The sequence below is a fragment of the Bombus huntii genome, chromosome 16 (genome assembly GCF_024542735.1).
Source record: "Bombus huntii isolate Logan2020A chromosome 16, iyBomHunt1.1, whole genome shotgun sequence".
Classification (NCBI taxonomy): domain Eukaryota; kingdom Metazoa; phylum Arthropoda; class Insecta; order Hymenoptera; family Apidae; genus Bombus; species Bombus huntii.
This window is the reverse complement of record NC_066253.1, coordinates 4,550,897-4,572,349: the sequence shown is the minus strand read 5'-3', so window position 1 is coordinate 4,572,349 and position 21,453 is coordinate 4,550,897. Positions and strand designations below refer to the sequence as shown.

Here is a 21,453-nt window from a genome sequence, read left to right as displayed (position 1 = left end):
ACTTTGAATTTAGCGCGATAAGGAAGTTCATAAATATTTAAAAAATAGTACAATTATTATCTCTTATTCTTTTTTTATGTATTAAATATTAAAACTTTAGGGAAAATAATAGCCATCAATGCGCTATGTTCTAATTAAATCCAATGAGTTTCGCATCTTCCCAAAACTGATTGTCTATGGAATATGATTAAAATTGATAAACTTATATGGTCGAAGTTTTTAATTTTTGTATAATAGTTCTTAAGTTAGAAATTGTTAAGTGTTATCATCATAGTTCAAATTAACATTTCTAATAAGTAAGAAAAGATTACTATATTAAAAATGGGTATACCGAAGTTCTTTCGATATATAAGCGAAAGATATCCTTGTCTTACTGAAAAATTGAAGGACTATCAAGTAATTAAAAAAAAATCTCATCAACAATATTCACCCTTCTATATTTTTCTGTTCTTCTATATTTTTATACTTTTTTGTTATTTAAAACTTTCAAATTTTAATTTTTCTAACTGAAATACACAAATGATATATGAAATAAAATGAATATATATCTCTGGATGTACTATCAATGTAAAATAATGCTATTATTTACAGATACCTGAATTTGATAATTTATATTTAGATGTGAATGGTATTATACATGATTGCTCACATCCGGACGACACGGATATTACATTCCGTATTTCAGAAGAGACCATATTTAAAAATATATTTCGTTACATAGAAGTATTGTTTCGTATGATCCAGCCTCAGAAGTTATTTTTTATAGCAGTTGATGGTGTGGCACCACGTGCGAAAATTAATCAACAAAGAAGCAGACGATTCAAGACTGCGAAAGATGCAAAGATTCAGGATGATAAAGCAAAGGTTAAGGGTACAATTTTACCCAAAGAAAAAAGATTTGATTCTAACTGTATAACTCCAGGAACGGTTTTTATGTCCAAACTTGATGAACAATTAAAGTATTTTATTACATATAAGATATCAACTGACAAACTTTGGCAAAAGTGTAAAGTCATATTCAGTGGGTCCCAGGTACCTGGAGAAGGAGAACACAAAATAATGGACTATATACGTTATATGAAAACACAAGCAAATTATGATGTAAATACAAAACATTGTTTATATGGTTTAGATGCAGATTTAATAATGTTAGGTTTATGCACGCATGAAATACATTTTACATTATTGAGGGAAGAATTGACATTTGGTAAAAAGCAAAAAAAAGTTTGTTTAACACCAGAAGAGACAAAATTTTGTCTGTTTCATTTATCTCTGTTAAGAGAGTATATAAATCACGAATTTTCCTCATTAAAGGAAAAATTGCCTTTTCCATATAATTTGGAAAATATAATCGACGACTGGATTTTAATGGGATTTCTTATAGGAAATGATTTTATACCACATCTGCCAAATTTACATATTGTACATGGCGCATTGTCTGTATTGTATCAAGTATATATGGATGTAATGCCTACATTAGATGGTTAGATAATCTAAAACAGAAGAAGCATGTAATACGGTATGTTTCATGAGTTTCTTAAAGTAGTCATTTCATTTCAGGTTACATAAATGAAACAGGAACGTTACGATTAGATAGATTTGAAAAATTTATGGAAAGACTTAGTCGTTTTGACACATTGCAATTTTCGGAGTATTACGCAGATCTAAAGTATCTCGAAAGTAAGACAGGGAGACCTCTCACTGAAACTGAGAACTCCAATGACAAAAGGTCAGGAAGCAGTGAAGAGACTCGTTCTCCAAGGAAAATGCAAGATAAGGAATTCGATGCTTTACTTAGATCTGCCGCGGATATGGTATTTACTTAAATTGTACTTAAATAATCATATTTACAATATTTACTCTTTAACAGCAATCTAATGCAGTCAACAGGAAAGTATGATGATGATGAATTTGGTGATGATAAATCAGATTGTGAAATGTACACTATGGAATTCGTTCAATGCAAAAAGGATTATTATATAAATAAGCTAAAATACGAAAATATAGACGAGTAAGTGTAACTAACAAAGATCATGTGACTCAACTTCATACGTTTGTTAATTGTGTCTTAAATGATGTTTTAGAAATTTTTTACGTTCACAAGCTGAGGGTTACGTTAGAGCAATTCAATGGAATTTAAATTATTACTATAACGGTTGTTGCAGCTGGTCGTGGTACTATCCACACCATTATGCACCTTATATTTCGGATATAAAAGATTTTAAAGACTTGAAATTGGAATTTGATTTAGGGGAACCATTTTTACCGTTCGAACAATTATTAGCCGTGTTGCCATCTTATAGTAAAGACTTATTACCGCCAGCATTCCAAACATTGTTAACCGAGGATCAATCTCCTATAATTAAATATTATCCGACGAATTTTGAAACAGATTTAAATGGCAAGGAGCAGGAATGGGAAGCTGTAGTACTCATTCCATTTATAAATGAGAAAGATATAGTAGACGGTGCGTAAAAATATGTACATTTTCGCTTATCAATAAATTGAAATTACTAATTGAATTTTTGTAGCAATGGCGCCTCGTTATCCACAAATAACTCCGGAAGAACGAGCAAGAAACAAGCATGGTCCAATGTGTTTGTTCACTTATACAGAAGAAAATTTAGGTGCTTATAAGGCACCTCAATATTTTCCTGACATTATTAATCACGCAAAAGTTCAACTAATTAATCGTGAGGACATTGCTGTACCTCGGGAAAAATTAGTTCGGGGCTTGTGTCCTGGTGTAAAGTTGGATGTATATTATCCTGGTTTTTCTACTCTACAATATATAGAACATACTGCGAGTTTAGAACAAGCCAAAGTAAATTGCTGTGGCTGACAAAAGTATTCATACACTTATTATTATGTTGTACATATCGTACATATTATATAAAATATTTTGAAATTTCATTAGCACTATAATAAGACACGACTGCCATCATTATATTAGCAAAAGTTAAGCCATATCTGAAAATATACATACAGAAGTTGCAAGAAACCTACTGCAAACTTATATTTAGTAAACAATTAATATACAGTATAAATAGCCATTTCAATTATGTAATAAGTGTTAAAGATAGTCCTATGAATAGTGTTATTATAATATAGTGTAATATTGTTTAAATATTTTTATGATCTTTGCAAAATATATATATAAATTTTCAGAATGGTTTTACATCTTACCAATATAATCATGATAAAATAATGTTACTACAGCGCTGACGAAATTTCAAAATGCTTCGTTTAACACAAATAATATATTCATAGAAGATATCGACAAATGTATGAATACTTTCGCGAGTCACTATATCTACAATCTTTTTACTCTACATTCTTAACTATATTGCTTTATTTCATTGACATGTTCTTGCTTATAGGTAAAGGTATTCCAGAGACAATCACGCCGAGAAAGTATGATTCTCCACATAAAACCACAGTCCAATATTGACTTAACAACCATAGGTTTGAAATTATTAGGTAAAACAGTGTACGTGAATTGGCCTCATTTGAAGGAAGGTTTGGTAATCGGTGTTTCTGAATCGAGCAGGAAGATGAATTCAGTTAATCAGTTTGACAACATCAATGAAACAGAATGGAATGTGTGGAAGAAACGTATAACAGAAATGTAAGTCAACTAAAATTTGTCATTTAACGCTCTGAATTCTATAGCAATTATTATTTGTAGGTATAAGGATCATCTCGGAGTGGATATCGGAGATACGAAGTTTTTAGTTCATATACGACTATTGGTAGGCAAAAAGTACATCTTTGACGCTCAAGGAAAGGTGAACATCGAGAAACACTGGACCGAAATGCCAACTTGTTATGCTTATCAGACTATAGTAAAAGATATCACAACCTATTGTAATAATGTACAATCATACAAGACTGTCAGTGATATCTTTGAACCAGGAACTGTATGTTTCATGTTGGCTCATCCATATTATGGAGCAATGGGAAAAGTACGTCATATAGAGTAATTAGTCGTATTAGTATTATTAGATGTATAGAGTAATATGTCATAGAGCAAAGATGTGATTCTTTTTCTACTAGGTACATGAATCCGCGATCTGTAAGAAGTCGGGCAGAATAAAAGTATCTGTAACAACGATGCGAGAGCCGTCGTTTGAAGCGATCAAACAGATTCAAGCAGATCTCCAAACCCAATATATGCACGGCAGCGTAGCTTCGCAGAGGTTAGGTATAAGCTCCTTGCTTTTAAGTAGAATTACCGGCACGATTTTCGTAAAACAATCCTCAAATGAACTTCAGCAAGATGATGTTACATATAATATCGGATTTAATTTAAAGTTCAACAAAAAGAACGCGGAAGTAAGTGCATATATATATATATATTTTTTTCTTTTTTATAGATTTATCATTGTGTGTATAATTTTAGATACCTGGTTACACTAGAAAAGGGGAACTTGGTCAATGGTATTACAGTCCTAAAGCTCTCGACTTAATCCGTAGCTACATGTTGAGGTGCCCCACTTTGTTTGAGCGTTTAGCTCAAAATCCAATCACATGTATTTTTAAAGAAGAAGATCTATTTACTAAAGGGTAATCAATAATTTTATTAACAATCAATCTTTGGTGAGGTTGACAACCATTAAGTCGTGATATTTCAATACTATAGTTCTGAAGAACTAACTGATACAGTGGCATGGTTGAAAGATCAACTTCATGGAATAGAAAGCCGTGCTTGTGGCAGGGAAATTATCGAGAATACTATAATGAAAAACCTTGAAGAAATAGTGGATGCGTATCTCGAGTCACCAAATAGCATTGGAAAAATTGTGGACATGCAAGTTCAACCATATTTGCTTTATACACCTACTTTGCGTATAACAAACCTTCCACCTGATCCAAAAACGCAGACTCAGCTATTGGACAGAATTTGCTGTATTAAAGATAATTTCACGGTACCTCTTGGATACAAGGGAACTATAATTGGAATACAAAAGATGGAAAATACGTTGGACACTATGTACGATGTTTTGTTCGACAAACCAATCATAGGTAAGGATAATGTCTATTTCTTGAAGCGGTGAATTTCAGCAATTTGATTTACTTCGACATTATCTTTAGGTGGATTTAGCATAAATGGATCTTCTGAATTCCGCGCGTATCGTTTATCAGTCCTTGATTTTATAAATATCAGTTATGGGCAGAGAATAGAGCAGGGTAAAGGAACACAAATGAATATAGAATCCACAGAGCAATGGAAGAACATCATGGCCATCAATCAGGACGCTCAATCGCGCACAAATGCCAGCAATGTTATATATAGGAACGAAAAGCATTTAACGGTGGAAGCACCAATGTCACCAAAGTCATGGTCTACACAAAAGAATATAGAGGAAATTCCGAAGAATCAGCTGCCTCATAAATTCAAGCAGTATAACGCGCAGAACACTGTAAGCGTTCGGAAATCGCATAAACCAGTAGCAAAAAGTGTACAGCTTTCTCAAAACGTGCCGAAGAAGCTGATGGCAGAACCGACATCCGAGTTCCAGGCAATATGGAATGAATTGCATAAAAAACAGGTTATTTAATTGACAATTTAAATATTTTAAGTTGTTTTTAAGAAATTAAAAAAGATCTTAAGTTATTACTCATTTACTAGGAGCTAATCAAAGCTGTGCCACAAGCCGAAAATTCAGTAAGTATAGCTGTGTGGTATTTAGCATTTTATTAACAGACTATTACCAATCATGGTATTTTAGCTACAAGATCCTAGTGCTTTCTTAAAAGCAGTGTTAAAAATTTCCGATGGAAATTCTCAAGAACCTGTCCACCCTGGAGTATCTAAAACAACTAAAAGTTTAAATAACTCACAAGAAGAAAAGAAGGCATTGGACACGCCACCTTTAGTGCAACAAATGTTTGATGTAAGCATTTATTTCGTGTCTTTAACATAGGGATAAAAAATTAAATTAAATTAAAAAGGATTAAAAAAGAATTGTTCCATTCCAGCATGCTCGACAGAACGACAAGGCGCCAACTTGGTATTGCTCACAATTACTGAATTACTATCAACTCAGTGGAGTGGGAATGCCTCGATATAGTTATTTTGGTGTTGGAGATAGTAATTTGATCCAAGCACATATTCTTTTACCGGATAAAAGAATATTTGTTGGAGATCCTTGTGCGAATCACGAACAAGCAGCAGGAAGTGCTGCAAAGAAAGTTTATACAGTAATTTGAAGTTTTATTTGAATATCTTCCTACTTTTTCTATTCTTACTCTATTTGTTGATTTTTTGACAGGAACTAAAATTAGCTAATTTATTGCCAAATATGAAGATACCTTTACCACCCCCGCAACATTGGTACTCTAATCCCCAGAACAGTAATTGGCCACAGAATGTAAGGCCACCACCAGTACCATATTACCCTCCAGAACCTAAGCTTCTTCAACTTTTCCCTGATTGGGTTCAAAAGGACCATCATCGCGTACCTGGACTTCAAGAAACGCCCAAGCATGATAAACATCAGTATAAGCATCATATTCAATCAAAAGTAGAACGAACTCATAATCAGAAGGAACCAAAGGCAGAGACAAAGAAGTGCACAGCTTTCGTACCCTTACAAGCACAAAAGAAAAGCAGACACATCACAGCCAAACAGGCTGTAAGCAAAGACAGTGCAAATCAAAGTGCCAAAGACAAACCTCAGCCCACAGTACAACAGAAGGGAAAGGAATCGCCAACGAAGGTTTGTTATCAATATTTTTTAAAACAATATTTATTCTCAAACAATTATAAATATTCATTCCTATACTAAATCTTTCTAGACGATAAAAGTGGAAGCTGTCAGCACGACCCTTGAGAAGCAGAAACCAGTGCAGAATAATTCACATCAAGTACAAAATACACAGACCGTAATAAAGCCTAAAAAGTCGCGAGTTGCGGCGAAATTTTGCATATCAACACAAATTGAAGAAGCCAATCATAGTAAAAATCAAAATTCAGGTTAAAGAAAAAGGAAGAACATTTGGTAAACAATCGAAAGACATTCTGATGCGCTTATCTCTCTTTTACATTTCTTTTCGATATTGTGTAATAAACAATTCCAAACAAAACGAAGGTGCATGTGTGCAAATGGAAAAAGAATCTTCAAGGATATTGAAGTAGCATGTTTGTAATACTCAATCATAAGTAACTTTTATTTTGGAATTCTCTTTTTTCCGATTTTGTAAGCATATCGACAATTCAAATGTAAGTCATTTTTATTTTGTAGTTCCCTTTTTTCTCCGTTCTTTTGTAAGCATATCGAGTTGAATGTTATACATCTGAATGATGTTGAAACATAGAAGTTAATTTGTAAGATTGATTTAATGTGATTTAGAAACAACAAGATAAATGAATATTTTATGTTTTATGTTGTGTGGAGGTCGGTATTGAGTATTATGTAGGTTACAGTATATGAATTCTATTAAAAAATGGAAATGATTTCTTTGTAAACTTTTAAAACGCACTGATTATGGACAATGAATAAAAAAAATCGATGTCTTATGTAATATACTTCTGTTTATCACTTCTCCTTTCACTCATTATATATTCTTTTTAAATATATGCATAATTTTTATTTAAAATTGCTTGTTATATAAAAGATAAACATTACCATTCGCGGTAAAAGATATAATACACAGATTATAATAGCATTTACTCAATCGAGCATGATTAATTACTTTTCGTTACTTTCCCTTTTGCTTTTATTGCTTACGCGTCATTACACTCCAATTAGTCGCAGAAGGTAAATTTTGCAGGCTAAAATCTTGCAATAAATCGCACATCCGTTTATTCGTTCGTTCTCGGAGGATATTTTTAATGAAATTCTCCTTTTGTGTTTGCGAAATTTTGAATAAGGCACCATGTTTTTCAAAGGCGACACGAAGCCACTGTGCTGTCCATTCTATGCATGTTTTATTCAATGTCAACAAAACTTCCGCGTGAGGTTCTAGGTATCTCCGTGGTACTTGTCCTCCTATTATTACGAATTTTTATTATATAGTTATCTGACATTTTTCAAGGAACAGCTATCTATTTACATACCTACACACTGTAAAATTACGTAAACTAACTGTTGACCAATTGGTTGAACGAACGTCTGTAGGTGCGGACTTTGCATAATAGCATGTGTGAGGAAATGTCCGGCCGCCTTAACTGTGCCCGATTCTGGTAACGTTAAACAGTCGATTCCTGCATTTTTAAAATTTTGATATTACAGATTTTCGGATTTAATAATCGAAAATATATCAAGTTATAAACTAAAACTTACCACATTGCAACATTTCAGGAATTTGTTCAGGAATCTGTAACAATAGCCTGGTATTCTTTTTGCAAATTTGAGCCAACAACCCAAGATATGCTTCCATTAATTCTGCCCAATCGGATAAATTTCCATTTACGGATCTGCAGGCCCTGACGCCACTTAGCGTAATAGAACTTATGTCCGCGAAAACGGGACCTATTACGTTATTCGGATCTCGTCCAAATAATAGGACGAGTTGTCGAAGAAGATTTAAAGCTGCGGGATGAGGCCAATTCTTGTACGAGTTTGCCAGAATGGGAAGTAGAGGTCGAGCATCTTCCTCAGGATGCAACAATGACATTAGGGACTTTTGGGCGCAGATATACATCTCTTCTAGTGTGAAATTGTCCTGTCCCCACTCGGGATGAGCAACGATTTGACTGAATATCGGTAACAGTCCATCTAATACAGCCTTTCCAATAGATCCTTCTAATGTAGAAAAGAACATGGTGGCCATTTTTAATTGATTCATTACTGCACCACGTGCCATGAACCAAGGTTGTTGTAGTAATTCTCGAATTTTTATTATACATAATCCTAGTGTAGCATCCAGATGAGCTAATTGTTCGTCAACAGAGGGCAAGGTATTTAGCAACTTGCCAGCTGCATACATCATTCGTAAACCTTCTGCGCATCCCGGAGTAACGTTTGGAAGAGTTTGTTCGATAGTGTTGAGAATAGATGGAGCAAAAGGTGTGAGTTGCTGTTCACATTCTCTAGCTAAATCTTTCAAAGCCATAGTAGCAAAAGGTGCCGTTACTGAGCCTCTTGTCAAACCTAAAGTTACAATTCGAAGCACTCTCTCTAGCCAAGGATCCGGATGTTCTCCGATCCATTCTGCATATGCTCCCATTGTTGAACACGCACATGCGAGTACCTAAAAACATAGAATCAAATCTTGCATTCCATCTATGATGAAGTAAAGTAAGCTTCTACATATTACTTTTTTTGTAAATGAATATAAAATTGCAAAATATAATTTAATTATGCAGCATTTTAATACTAGAGAATTTGTTGTACCTCTCCAGGATAATGATCATATGGGATATGACTAAGAACCAAATCCATTAAAGCGGGAATGTAGTGGGATTCCTCAATACCAACGCTATCGGCTACAGCCTCAAAAGCGTGCAACGTTGACTCTACTTCTGTCCACTTCTGTGAACTGTTTAACGTCTGACTTAATCTCTGTCCGAGAAGCACTAGTAAATCTTGTCCTAATACTCTATAACAATAATCTAAAGCATCTGCCACATCTTGTCTGTAACACCTGAAAAGTTCTCTTTCATCTACATCTCCTGCTTCGTTGTGAGTCAAGGGAAGTGTCGACTTTCTTAATAATGCTTGAGCTAATCTTGCGTAAATGGGTTTTAGAATCAGCAAAGCACGACTCTCGTAAGGTTGATCGAGAGTAGGGAGATAATCCTGCAAAGCGTACCAGAACCCAAATGGGATAGAACTGCGAGTTTCATTCGTGGGATATCTTCCCTCTTGTTCTGAACATTGTAAAAGTAATTCAATTAAACCTTCGACTGTCCATTTCTGCGTATCATTTCCTTCTTCCACTAAAGCATTTAAAAATGTTCTACTGTGAGCCTCTCCAATTGCAGTTAAAATTTCACAAAAATATTTGTCACTGTATTGTCTTGCCATGGTTACCAAACTATGTGCCCATTCCCACAATGTTTGTGGTCTCTTTACAAGTTCACTATGGGTTACTATCATATTTAAGCATTCTTGAACTACTTCCCAACCTCTGGGATTTTCGCCATGCATTGTCCTTTAAAATTATTTATCATTTTGTCTCATTTATAAAAAAACATGTTTGAAATATATATACACATACCTGGCTGGTGCATAATATGCTGCAGCTGTTAATAAATGGGGGTATATTTGCCCTGTTGCCTCGAGAGGAAGTTGGCCAACTTTAAGCCAGGATAATGCACATTCCATAGCTAGTAAGTGCATATCTTTATTAACGTATTCAGAATTTAGATTAGTCATGGAAAAAACTTCTTCTAACAGCCAGGTTGTCTTATACCAGCTATTTATTATACATTTGTGTAATTTGGCTCTTCTTACGTCATGTCTTCTTTCAAACTGATTACATTATTGAACATGTTAATATAATATATAATATAAGACTACAAAAACTATTTATGTATATATCTTACCTCTACAGGTAACACAGAAAGCGTGCGTAACAACAGTTCCAACATAGGAAGAGAATCATAAGACAACATCCGTGTCAATTCCTCTACAACATTTTTATCTTTATTATCATTATCTGCAACTATACTAACATTTGCTACGTATCCAGCTAACTGAAACCATAGAATTCGTTACTTTATTATCTTTACAAGTTAAATTAAATCAAATAAATTCAAGTAGGAGATATTACCGCTTGACAAAGTTTAGACAGAACAACCTTTGGCATGTCTGGCTGCTTCATAAAGTTTATTAAACGCTCCTGTAGAACAGGATATTCACTCTTGGGCACTTCATCCCATTGCTTGGAAATTTTAGCATGTAACGTGGTAGCCGCATAAAACTGTGCTTCTCTTGACTATGATAAAAATGAGGACTATTATTTCCAATAAGATACCAATATCCCATGGAAAAAGTAATATATTCCATTACCTTAGAGGAATGAAGAAGATCCCAAACAAAAGTCCAGGCTTCTGGAGAAGTCTGAACTTTAAGCAACCATGAGTGAACGTCGTTATTTCCCTCCGCGTAGAACTGCTTCACAGCTTGGTCGATTACACTTGCATAATCCATTGCAAATTATTTATTGGTCTGATAAATAATCTTATAGTCAATAATTATCTAAAAGCCTAAACTTGGTAGGATTCCATTATACACAAATAACGATTTCTTTCGTTCAATTTCATTGAAATTTTGTATTTAGTTCGTTTCACCGTATCTATCGATAACAACTTTTCTATCATTTTCTTTGTAAATCATTTAAAACGTGTTAAAATTTGTTGCATGTAAAACTACTTAATCCCTGTTTACACGGTTTCCTTCGATCGTTTTAGAGATCTCACAATTGCTCGCGGAAACAACATCCTTCGTTGTCGATGACAGCGCTATTACGTGTTTAAAAGCAATCCAAAACTTTATATCCGTTTTTCAATCGAGAAAGAAGAAAGCTAAGAAAAGCTTTGATTTGAAAGAGGCAGCTGGAGATTGGCAAAAAAAATCCTATATATGCCTTTCTTATGTATTTTAAAGGTACGTGGTGAATTTATACATCAAACGAATCCATGTGAACACGCAATAACATAACTTCAAAAGTTTGACATATCAGCACTACGTTGTATAATATGTATGTGTTATAGACACCTTGCCGTTACACTTATCAAAATCCCAGAATTTGGGAAGTTTAAATGTTTTAACCATACGATATAATCTTTATCGGATTATTTGAATTATTATGTATCATAACCTCTTCATTATGTTGTCATTGCTTCATTGTTAATTTTTATTTTTATAGAAAATTCTCGATGAATGTGTTTGTAAACTGTCTTCCTCATGAAAAAGCTACTACTATGGATGATTCCAAGGATCTACCTAGTAAAGGTATAAATAGAATCTTATTACTCTTTTGATACTATTTAAGATAATAATCGTTATCTATTGTTAATGTGTAAGCAGTAGCTCTTGTAGAGCGTAACATTCAACCGCAAGGTATTCCATTAAATGATCCAGAAGCTGTGGGTAAAATCTCTCGACAAGATTTAATTGCATTGGCAACGGAAATAGAAAAAGCAGACAACTTTGTTAAAGCAAATGCCTGCAGCAAATTGCAAGTGATTGTAGACCAAATAAGGCACCTGAAGAAACAGGCTGAAAATATTCTCACAGAAGCTGATTGGAACATGAAATTACATCATGTTCCTTGTAATTTTGTAAAACATCCTGGACAAGTGTATCATTTGTACCAAAAAGAAAGTGGTCAGCTCTACTTATCCATGATTAGTCCAGAAGTAAATAAATTATGCTTTTAAATAATTTCAGAATTAAAAAAGATATGTGAAAAGTCCAACTATTTTATATTCCAGGAATGGGCTATATCAAATTCTGGACCAGTTCAGACTTACAAGGGTTCCTACAGACTAGAATATGATCATTCATGGACAGCTTTAGAAGAGACTGATAAGAAGAACAAGGAAATGACTATATTGGCTCAACTTTGGTCCAATATTTCAACAAATGCATTGAAAAGTATTGATTTAAATGTAAATATGTAAAAATGATATGTAACATATCTGTTTTAAATAAATCATTCATTTGAAATGTGTTTCCAACTAAAATTTAAATTATATTTATTACTTCCTTAGATTAAATATATGGGGAGGAACTATGCATGTGCGTTCTACATTACCATTTTACATAATTTATCAATTACACTTTTCATACTAATTCGTAGAATACTACTATTTTCGAGAAATTAAATGTATGAGAGAATACAATTTCTAAAAAATGATGTATATATTATACACATTCTGTGTTTAATGAAGGAAATATTTCATATATTAACGAATTACGAAGCAAAGATACAGTTCTATCAATAATCGATTCTTCGAATAATACTTTCTTTAGTGTGAAAAATATCTCTATTATAGTCATATAAAGGCATACTAAGTTTCTCCCTCCTTGATCTTATACGCGAGAATAAATCAGTCGTCGTATCTAAGACAATTTGTTTCTTACAGTAACTGTGAAAATAATAATCTGATTCTTTCACTGTTTTCTTTGCGCATCATGCAAACGATTACTTTGGGGACATAAAATTATCGTATAAAGTAGTATGAATGATCGATGAACACTCAATTTCTTCAAGGTATCTGTGGAAGTTTAATCTAAAAACGGTCGAAAGAACTCAATGAAGCAGCACAGACTATAACCATGAAACACGGTGATTTTACTTCGATTTCTTATGATGGCGTATACGTCATGTTGTGTTCACTTTATGTGCTGAAACAGACCAATTTTTCTTGTTAATATTTATAAAAATTATAGTCACAGTTATCATTATATATCATCTAGTTTAGTTCTTACATGGTAATGGTATTCTGACTGGTGCATTATCTTTCACTATGCATTCGTGTGTTTGATTACGAAATAGATATTGTATTAACAATTGTTTATCTTCTCCTACACATGGATCATAAAATCCTGGCAGTTCACTCTGCAATATGGGAACATACAATAATTTTATTTTTTACAAAAAAGAAAAGATACATTGTTTTTAACTAATTTTACAAAACATACCTTAGATGCACCATGAAGGATTAACTTTGAATTCTTTACCAAACATTGTAAAGGGATGGTTACATCTATTACTTCGTCTCTACGTATAGTCTGCTGCTCTGAGTTGTACTGATCTCGCTGAGGGTAGACAAATCTTCCATACAAAGCTTTCGTGATAATCAATCCCTTCTTTGATTCTTCCGTAGTTCTTATCCTACTCACGGTGGCTTTCATTAATCTGGTAGCGCTCTCTGCTTCTTTTTGTTTTTCCATCATCCTCGTCTTGTTTACCTCCTTCTCTTTTTCTTTTTCACGTTCTTGTCGTTTTTTTACCATAGGATCTATAACAATCTTCTTCAGCACGACCCATGTCATTAGTGGGATTACAGTAGCATAGAACATAGTAGCTGGAAGAACCTCATCACTAAGATGAATAGGGAAGGCGTAGGTTTGAAAGGAACGATTCAATTTAAGCTTTAGCATGACTCCTGTTGGCACCCCTGCGGACACGATCGCGGATAGTTTAGTGTGTCGCGAAACCTTTTTTTCCGCTCCGTATTCTACGAGCAGTCCGAATGTGCCAGCTCTGTAATTAATAAAATGTTCACGACTTAGAAATATAGAATACATACAATCATGGGTAATAGAATAATTTGTTGACTGATATTCACCTCACGCTGCCACGTAGCTTCATCTCTTTCTCGTGCATTTTATATATGTAATTAAAACTAACGAATGATCGTAGAACACCAAGGTGAATGGAAAACGATGTATAAGTTCTCGCTGTATCTCTAACAATACTGGTACTCATGGAACTTTCTGGACCCGCATTATATGTAAGGTCACCCATTATATGAGTATCTAATTGCATTGTGAGTCCTGAAATTAATATAATTCTTTTAAAAATTACATAATATTTTCAGCAGTCGATATCAATAAGTAAGATAAGGTGGACGAACATACTGCCTATAAGACTAGCCTTAATTTCGAATGGAGTGAACTCCAGTATTGTTGCCCCATTGAACAATACTTTATGGGGTAGCATACGAAAACCTTTGAACGATATCATCGGTCCGTTCCCAGCACCGACCTCTAATTCTACCCAACCTTTAGACGAAAGCAAACGCTTCGCTGACACGTTTATAGAACCAGATCCTACACCATTTCTTGTGTTTAATTGACCATACAATGTTACAATATCTTGTAAACTAAGAGGTGCTTCAATAGATTGTGTAAACGACATTCCACTGACTTCTATGCATGAAAGTATATCCCTGCTATATTTTAAAATATAATGTATTTTATAGCACATATATCTGAATTAAAGGTTACAGTGCATTACCTATCTTCAGGATCTTTCTCATATCTGTTAAAAAGGTCTGCTGCGTTGATATTCATTGTGATACTAGTAGTGGGATTCGTGAGGCTTAGCAATTTTCTCTCTTGTGCTTCTCTCGCTAGATATTCATATTCTTCCCTGATTTCTTGAGGTGTTCTAGTACGTTCTACTATTTCCCAGCCTTCAGTTTTCAGTCCTTTAATCCCCACAGTGTCATAAATAGCTCTTTGATGGGGATTACTTAAAACTATAATATATATTATAGTAAGCATTTTACTTTCATATAATATAATAAAACATTAAAATATATTATTCTATATAAACCTTTGTAAGCTGCTTTAGTACGATTAAACAATACTTCTGCTTCTTTCTTGAGCACAGGGTCCACATGCTTGTCAGGATGATATAGTTTGCTCTGTGTACGGTACGCATAATTGATTTCCTCCTGTGTAGCCTGTAAGCAAATATATCATAAATAAAATGTTGTAAAATAATTTTTTATTTTAATAACAGAAACCTTAAAGAAAATTCAATCCTGAAGTGCATGTTTCACTATTTAGGCTATAAGAACAGTGACTAAAATAATTTATTATTCCCTTGAAAAAGATTGATTAGCAAAATATAGGAATGTAATAGTACGTTTGAATGATTTTCTTAAAGTACAAGTTCATATTGTTTATTATATATCCCTAAGGGAAGCTCGATTACATCAGACACCAAGGAATACTATGTCACGTGGAGATAGAGAAATTGGTCTTCAGTTTCAGTAATTCGAAATGATTCGGTAACTCACGTTTCTCGCAATGTTTAGGAACGTGTAGTAATCGTCCTCGATTAGATGTTCCTGATCATTGTCATCGTCCATCTCGGAATTTCGACTTTTTCCCTTGTCGACTCACACAAATTACAAAGTGCCAATGCTTTCCCTTAATCTTAGTCTTCTGCTCCTATAGGTTACGAAAAACTCGGTCGAGAACCGGTTATCATTTAGTACTTGCAGCTATCGTCGGGTGGTGCCAGATGAATGGAACCACAGACGGGTATACAAGATAGATCTAACATCTTTAGAGATTTCGAATCCTATGTTTTGAAATACGGAGCGGACGTTTAAAAAAAAATCGGACGTTTGTTATGTCCTCTACGATTTAGAGCAATGAGTCTAGAAATTATAAATTTAACTACCAAAGTTGATAAAGACAACATGAAGGTAACAGAAGCAAAAAAATCTGTGTTAGAAATATGTATATAACCTTTTTTGTTACACATCCATATAAATATACACATGTATGTATAATATATACACATATGCATACATTACGTTGCGTTTTAGAATATTTTATAATTTGACGATAACAATTAGATTTTCGTATGAGATAAATTCTATTGTATATCACTTAAAAACTTATCCATCAACTTACATTTTCTGCTACAACATAAAATGTTATCAATTTTTGAGATCCTTCATACAAACTTACTTAAATATGATCTCATTAAAATGATTTTTATTTTTACCTTTATTTCGCTTATCCACATTATCGGAGAATAATAAAATTTAACTGTTTATGTTTAAGCTTGTTTAGCAATAAAACATTGATGACTTTATGAAGATTTAATGAAAGGTACAAGCAAGCACAAGTTATTATTATTGAGATTTTATACTCATTCCTACTTTCATCTTTCTTCTGTTTGCTTTTCCCAATCTTTTTCGATCATCTATGTCATCGTGTGTAATGACAGGCAAATGAAAAGCGAGGTAAAACATACCACGGGTCGTACCATAGAGATATAAAGATAGAGTGTGTGAGCAAGCTGAGAAAGCGGTATAAGAGTAGAAAGAGAATGCTGCATACAAACCTCTCATATTCTTGTCTAATAACACATGCACATTCGTATAGAAATAGTAAATAAAAATGTAATCATTGAGTGGTGTCTGTGTTCACTGTGTCTGATTAGACAAGCACAGAAGGAACCCTCTATACAGCGCTTTTTCTATTCCCATATTGCATCCACTTGCACGGTAACATATGACTCGCATACTCTATCTTTATCTCTTTATGGCCTGTACCTCGTCGGTGATCGTACCACAGACGACAGATCAACTGCATTATTAACTTTTAAGGAATCACAAATAATCATAATAAAAAATTGTAAGATTCATTGCAAGTACAATTGCAACGATTACAAGAAATGCCCTCCTTCTCTTTGTTTCCCAAATCTTTACGATTTATCTCCCTCCTTATTGTTTTATTTTCTTTATATATACTAGATAACTTATAAGTAATGCAAAATTGCAAATTACATACAATATTACAGTAAAACTTTTTATGGTCCTAGTAAACTCTTGGCACTAATAAATAAATGTCGATTTATTTTATATGGGCTCATCTATTAAAAGATGGTAGTTTATTTTACATGATCTCCTTTATTAAAATGATAATTTATTTCATATGGTCTGTTTTATTTAAAAAATCGTTGTATTACCCTGTAAAATTCTTTTATATTATTAAATATCTGCTTTAAGCAACTTTAGTACAATCCTAAAATTATTCAGAAAATTATAGACTTCTCTAATATAATATATTTTGTGATAATATTATTGTGACAGTTTAATATGAGTATTTTGTACTCTGTATTGTATTGTACATACTATATTGTATTATACCTAAATAAAGTGACACGAGATCTAATTAAAAAACGAAGGAGTCAACAATTTTAAACAATTCTACGTTTCTATACTTCCCTTAACAAGTTAAGAAGTACATACAACCATGACACAATAGCTTGCAATGCGTTACTGTGGACTGTAGAACGTGACCACGACCAGTCATGACAAACCACCATAAAAAGCCAATAAAATTGGTAGGGAGAGACTGAAAGAAAGGGCAGCCCAGTGTTCCGGAGTCAGTTTGCTTTGACATTCCCTAATCAAAACAAGAATTCTCTTTTTCCTCGTGTTTCCTTACGCTTGTTGGGTCAGTCATAATTTTTAAAGGGTTCGAAGGATTGAGTTTCCTAATAATTTATCGTCCCTTCATAAGCGTGACCTGTTACGAACGATAGGAATTTTTATAGTTTCCAACAGCATATGATAATAAAAATATTAAAAATATTCACCTTATCCTTTGTTCATAATGATCCAAGATAATAAAAAATATCGACGGTCTAATTGAAAATAATTTGCAACAAATTATCCGGAGTCTCGATATATTCCTTTCGATATGATTAGTTCGCATGTAATAGAGTATCGTGCACGTGATAATAATTGGACAGGCAAGGCGCACGTTGTTTTAGTAGCGAATTAATCGCAATCGCCGCGGCTAATGGCAACAGTAACGTTAAGAGGCGAGGAAACAATCGGCCGGATCGGTCGCCGGTATTGTTAAACACGCTCATTGTACTGCTCTAACAATACACTGTTACAGTGACAACATTCAGCCCGGTGAGTCTTAGCCTTCGATCAACAATCCGTTATCACCATTGAAAAATATCCGGCTGTTGTTTTTCTTCTTCTTTTTTCAACTACTTGGACCTAATTGAAATTTTAACTATTCGTTCAAATTTCTTATCTTCAGTCAATGTATGAAATCAATAAGAATCGTAATGTACAAAAATCTAATTATAAATTACGTTGTAGAATAGTTGACTTGAATATATTCGAAGAACATAGTCAGAAATAGATATTTTTTCCAGACTGATTTACCGATGATGAAGGTTCATAGGCGGATAGGTGTATTTCATAAGGGATCTTAATTAATTTCTACTCTTTCAATTCTTGTCCTTGTACTGATTGTTTAAAGAAAGTTTATTTCTTGACTTCCTCAATGCTTGATGTTGGATGTTTATTTTGTGGTCAATGACCACTGGTCGAATATTTCATGGCTTTCATTTCTTTCAAATTGTTTCTAACCATTACCTGCAAAAAGAGGAATACGGTATTAAAAAATCAGTAAAAGAGCCTGAGAAAAGAATTTCATTAATAAAAAAGAAATTAGCTTAAGTATGTTAATTGCAAGAGAGAGGAATTCCAGCAATTAAAAAGCAGTACAAGAACACAGAAAATACAGTTTGAGTGACAAAAGAATGTTATAAGAACATCAGGAATTACGAGCAATTCAGAAGCCACACTGATCAACTCCATAAATTAAAAGGTAAATTTAAAATCAAAAAGCAAATTTTCAGAATATTGTGGAAATTTTAAGAATAACAGCTTTAAAACTTTAAAACGTGATATACAACACGATAATACAACACGAACAATGCACATCAACTAATAGTTACGGTATCTCTTTCATTGTTTTGATAGCAATATGTTATATTGTTAACAGATTAAGTATTATATGGTCAATGGTACGCAATTTAAAACGAAGCAAGAATTTTGGTTGATTAGATGGTCGATGGAAGAAACGTAAGCTCTTCTATTTCACAGTCGTTATCAGCAGCCTGCCTAAATCACGTAGCCTCGTATTACGTAATCAGTGGCATGTATACATATATGACAAGCCTATTTCTCAGAATCGTACCTACATCACGTAGGAAGTAAGTATTTATATTGCTCACGATCAATGGCTGGGAACTTGTGCGCTGTTTATTTGCCCGGAGATTTCGATTCCGATAGCGACACCGTGAAAAGAAACTGGCTCTCAGGAACTTCACCAGAATAAATGCATCGTTGTTCCTCTGAATCCTACCTCCCTAAAATAAAACTATACATAATTTTTAGTCTATTGGTTATAATTATTAAAGTTGTCAATAAATCTGTGTTAATGTAGGTTCTTAAAATAAATTTCCTGAAAAAGTTATCACAATAAACTGCGTACTTTATTTGACATATTTGAGAAGTTTCCTAGAATCTTCTAAAAGAAATTGATACTTGATATCTAATACAATAAAATTTCCTACTCAGGGTTTGACTAACCATAATTACATAAGACTATTCCAGAACTGCCTGGAAAATGTTTCAGTACAGTTTTCTTCCAATAAAGGTACTCGAAGCGTACACTTTTTCTGGAAAGCAATGAGTATCGCTTTTAGGGGGTTGAAATGGTACTCGGTACAGTACTACTGCTAAGTGAAACGAGTCGCAAGGTATCAGAGAATGTTCACTGGGCAGGCGCGTGCAGCTGATGCACCAGATCGATCTTTTCATCCAATGAAACAGGCAAATGTATCGCAGTCTCCGCCCAAAATATGGCGACCGTTTTTCCTTCCCCTCTATCCTGTTAAATGAACATCCCCGATGCTGTCTGTAACACGAAAAATGGAACCTGATCAGAAACACGTTTTTAATGGATCAATTGACTACACGTATCTCGCTTTCGTAGTCAAAAGGATTCATCATATTAAAGATTTATAATTCTACAAACAGTTTATCAATCTTTAGTTTTCAACAGAAATTAATTTCTACAAATGTATGCTTCATAACTTATGTATATATTGATGTAGAATATAATCTAAGTATAATGATTGTTCTTTTTGATTAAAGGAAGCTTTTTACGTGTAGATATAAGTTATGAGAAAAGGTATCGATCCAAACGAACGCGTGCGCGCTGATTGAAACCGGCACAGTGGAAACGGCAACTCTATGGTCAGACCGGGCATATGAAATCCTGACCAGGCGTTTTCCAATCAGTTCAGCGATTCTTTCGGCGACCTTAATTCCAGTAGGATTGTAGGTAATGATTATCGTGCAAAACACGGTTGCCTAATATGATTTCTTAAACGCCACCTGAGCACTGGTTACATAATTGCACTTGATGACTCGTGTTGGACCAATTCTTTACAAAGTAGAGCACACCAATATGTACATGTTTTGTGGTGGTGGAGGTTGAAGAATACCGAACAGAACAGGCTCTGAGGAGTTTTCACCTCAGGACAGCTGGACAGATGCAATTTTATTATTAATTATGCTGAATCTAATTTTATCTAAATTATACTGACTGATTGATACTTAGGAGTAAATATATATATTTTAATCTCATTGACAAACTGGTACTCTCTAGGAGAACTTAATTTATACTGAAGTCACCCTACCCGGAAATTCCAACAACAGCTTGTAAAACTTTTGACCAATAAATAATATTGTCGTTCAGAACATTATTCTAAATACAATATTTGTTTCATACCACTCTACCTCTTTACAAACTTGCTGCTGGAAGCATAACAAATAACGCCCCAACAGATCAACAACCATGAATAGTCAGACATCCTTATTTATGTAACTGTTGCTTTTTTCTCCAGCCTCAATAAAAATAATTCACCCAACGCACTGCGTCAATTGCGGAGTTTTTCATACAATCTCCTGCAAAGAAAATTCCCAAAGTTAGTTTATGGGCACTCGATATTGCATTGGAGAGAAATAGCAAGAGTTAGAGAGTAAGTCTTTGAAAGTAGCATACGAGAATTTTTGGCTGTTCCAACCGTTGGAGGCGGAGAACCAGACGTGGGAGGTCTCTGATAAGTTGAACGGCGCTGTGGCCGCGAAACTCCGCCTCTGTGCGCCTCCACCCGCTTCGGAACGCTCGCTGGCTCGCTCAG

General features: G+C 34.0%; 4 protein-coding genes and 1 long non-coding RNA gene across 7 annotated transcripts; 2 read left to right on the top strand and 3 right to left on the bottom strand.

Annotated features, from left to right (window-relative positions):
• The first annotated feature begins 167 nt into the window (after positions 1 to 167).
• Positions 168 to 7,531, top strand: LOC126874685 (5'-3' exoribonuclease 1). The gene is made up of 17 exons (XM_050636994.1): positions 168 to 396; positions 592 to 1,483; positions 1,561 to 1,814; positions 1,884 to 2,011; positions 2,085 to 2,467; positions 2,532 to 2,824; positions 3,381 to 3,628; positions 3,689 to 3,965; positions 4,057 to 4,335; positions 4,403 to 4,566; positions 4,643 to 5,025; positions 5,095 to 5,552; positions 5,633 to 5,668; positions 5,733 to 5,897; positions 5,983 to 6,204; positions 6,276 to 6,722; positions 6,802 to 7,531. The coding sequence occupies exons 1-17, from the start codon at positions 322 to 324 to the stop codon at positions 6,982 to 6,984; spliced, it is 4,887 nt and encodes a 1,628-aa protein (XP_050492951.1). The 5' UTR covers positions 168 to 321; the 3' UTR covers positions 6,985 to 7,531.
• Positions 7,532 to 7,578: 47 nt separating this feature from the next.
• LOC126874686 (importin-13) lies at positions 7,579 to 11,114 on the bottom strand. The gene is made up of 8 exons (XM_050636995.1): positions 10,962 to 11,114; positions 10,723 to 10,887; positions 10,496 to 10,645; positions 10,168 to 10,421; positions 9,342 to 10,101; positions 8,289 to 9,198; positions 8,063 to 8,209; positions 7,579 to 7,994 (listed from the first exon to the last, which is right to left on the bottom strand). Exons 1-8 carry the CDS (start codon positions 11,100 to 11,102, stop codon positions 7,723 to 7,725), a joined length of 2,799 nt encoding a protein of 932 aa, XP_050492952.1. The 5' UTR covers positions 11,103 to 11,114; the 3' UTR covers positions 7,579 to 7,722.
• Positions 11,115 to 11,409: 295 nt separating this feature from the next.
• On the top strand, positions 11,410 to 12,640 carry LOC126874692 (uncharacterized protein C1orf50 homolog). 2 transcript variants are annotated; one of them, XM_050637012.1, is made up of 4 exons: positions 11,410 to 11,558; positions 11,821 to 11,906; positions 11,982 to 12,313; positions 12,389 to 12,640. In XM_050637012.1, exons 2-4 carry the CDS (start codon positions 11,831 to 11,833, stop codon positions 12,575 to 12,577), a joined length of 597 nt encoding a protein of 198 aa, XP_050492969.1. In that variant the 5' UTR covers positions 11,410 to 11,558; positions 11,821 to 11,830; the 3' UTR covers positions 12,578 to 12,640. The 2 variants fall into 2 exon arrangements, with proteins under 2 accessions (XP_050492969.1, XP_050492970.1); XM_050637013.1 differs by having other exon boundaries at positions 11,521 to 11,652.
• LOC126874687 (dnaJ homolog subfamily C member 11) lies at positions 12,624 to 15,937 on the bottom strand. 2 transcript variants are annotated; one of them, XM_050636997.1, is made up of 8 exons: positions 15,713 to 15,937; positions 15,244 to 15,373; positions 14,923 to 15,166; positions 14,544 to 14,854; positions 14,252 to 14,459; positions 13,602 to 14,166; positions 13,389 to 13,518; positions 12,624 to 13,304 (listed from the first exon to the last, which is right to left on the bottom strand). In XM_050636997.1, the coding sequence occupies exons 1-8, from the start codon at positions 15,782 to 15,784 to the stop codon at positions 13,282 to 13,284; spliced, it is 1,683 nt and encodes a 560-aa protein (XP_050492954.1). In that variant the 5' UTR covers positions 15,785 to 15,937; the 3' UTR covers positions 12,624 to 13,281. The 2 variants fall into 2 exon arrangements, with proteins under 2 accessions (XP_050492954.1, XP_050492953.1); XM_050636996.1 differs by having other exon boundaries at positions 14,544 to 14,857; positions 15,713 to 15,936.
• Positions 15,938 to 19,226: 3,289 nt separating this feature from the next.
• Positions 19,227 to 21,447, bottom strand: LOC126874717 (uncharacterized). The gene is made up of 4 exons (XR_007692962.1): positions 21,315 to 21,447; positions 20,457 to 21,217; positions 19,835 to 20,162; positions 19,227 to 19,611 (listed from the first exon to the last, which is right to left on the bottom strand). It is a non-coding gene; the product is annotated as an uncharacterized LOC126874717 (long non-coding RNA).
• Positions 21,448 to 21,453: the final 6 nt, after the last annotated feature.

Coding starts and splice junctions, on each gene's coding strand:
- LOC126874685 (XM_050636994.1), top strand. CDS start 322: ATGGGTATACCGAAGTTCTTTCGATATATAAGCGAAAGATATCCTTGT. Junction 3,629..3,688: donor AAGAAACGTATAACAGAAAT/GTAAGTCAACTA, acceptor TATTATTTGTAG/GTATAAGGATCATCTCGGAG. Junction 5,026..5,094: donor GTTCGACAAACCAATCATAG/GTAAGGATAATG, acceptor CATTATCTTTAG/GTGGATTTAGCATAAATGGA.
- LOC126874686 (XM_050636995.1), bottom strand. CDS start 11,102: ATGGATTATGCAAGTGTAATCGACCAAGCTGTGAAGCAGTTCTACGCG. Junction 10,422..10,495: donor TTTCTGTGTTACCTGTAGAG/GTAAGATATATA, acceptor TAATGTAATCAG/TTTGAAAGAAGACATGACGT. Junction 8,210..8,288: donor TCCTGAAATGTTGCAATGTG/GTAAGTTTTAGT, acceptor TTAAAAATGCAG/GAATCGACTGTTTAACGTTA.
- LOC126874692 (XM_050637012.1), top strand. CDS start 11,831: ATGAATGTGTTTGTAAACTGTCTTCCTCATGAAAAAGCTACTACTATG. Junction 11,907..11,981: donor CAAGGATCTACCTAGTAAAG/GTATAAATAGAA, acceptor ATGTGTAAGCAG/TAGCTCTTGTAGAGCGTAAC. Junction 12,314..12,388: donor TATCCATGATTAGTCCAGAA/GTAAATAAATTA, acceptor TTTATATTCCAG/GAATGGGCTATATCAAATTC.
- LOC126874687 (XM_050636996.1), bottom strand. CDS start 15,784: ATGGACGATGACAATGATCAGGAACATCTAATCGAGGACGATTACTAC. Junction 14,858..14,922: donor GAGAAAGATCCTGAAGATAG/GTAATGCACTGT, acceptor TTTAAAATATAG/CAGGGATATACTTTCATGCA. Junction 14,167..14,251: donor AAGCTACGTGGCAGCGTGAG/GTGAATATCAGT, acceptor TATTAATTACAG/AGCTGGCACATTCGGACTGC.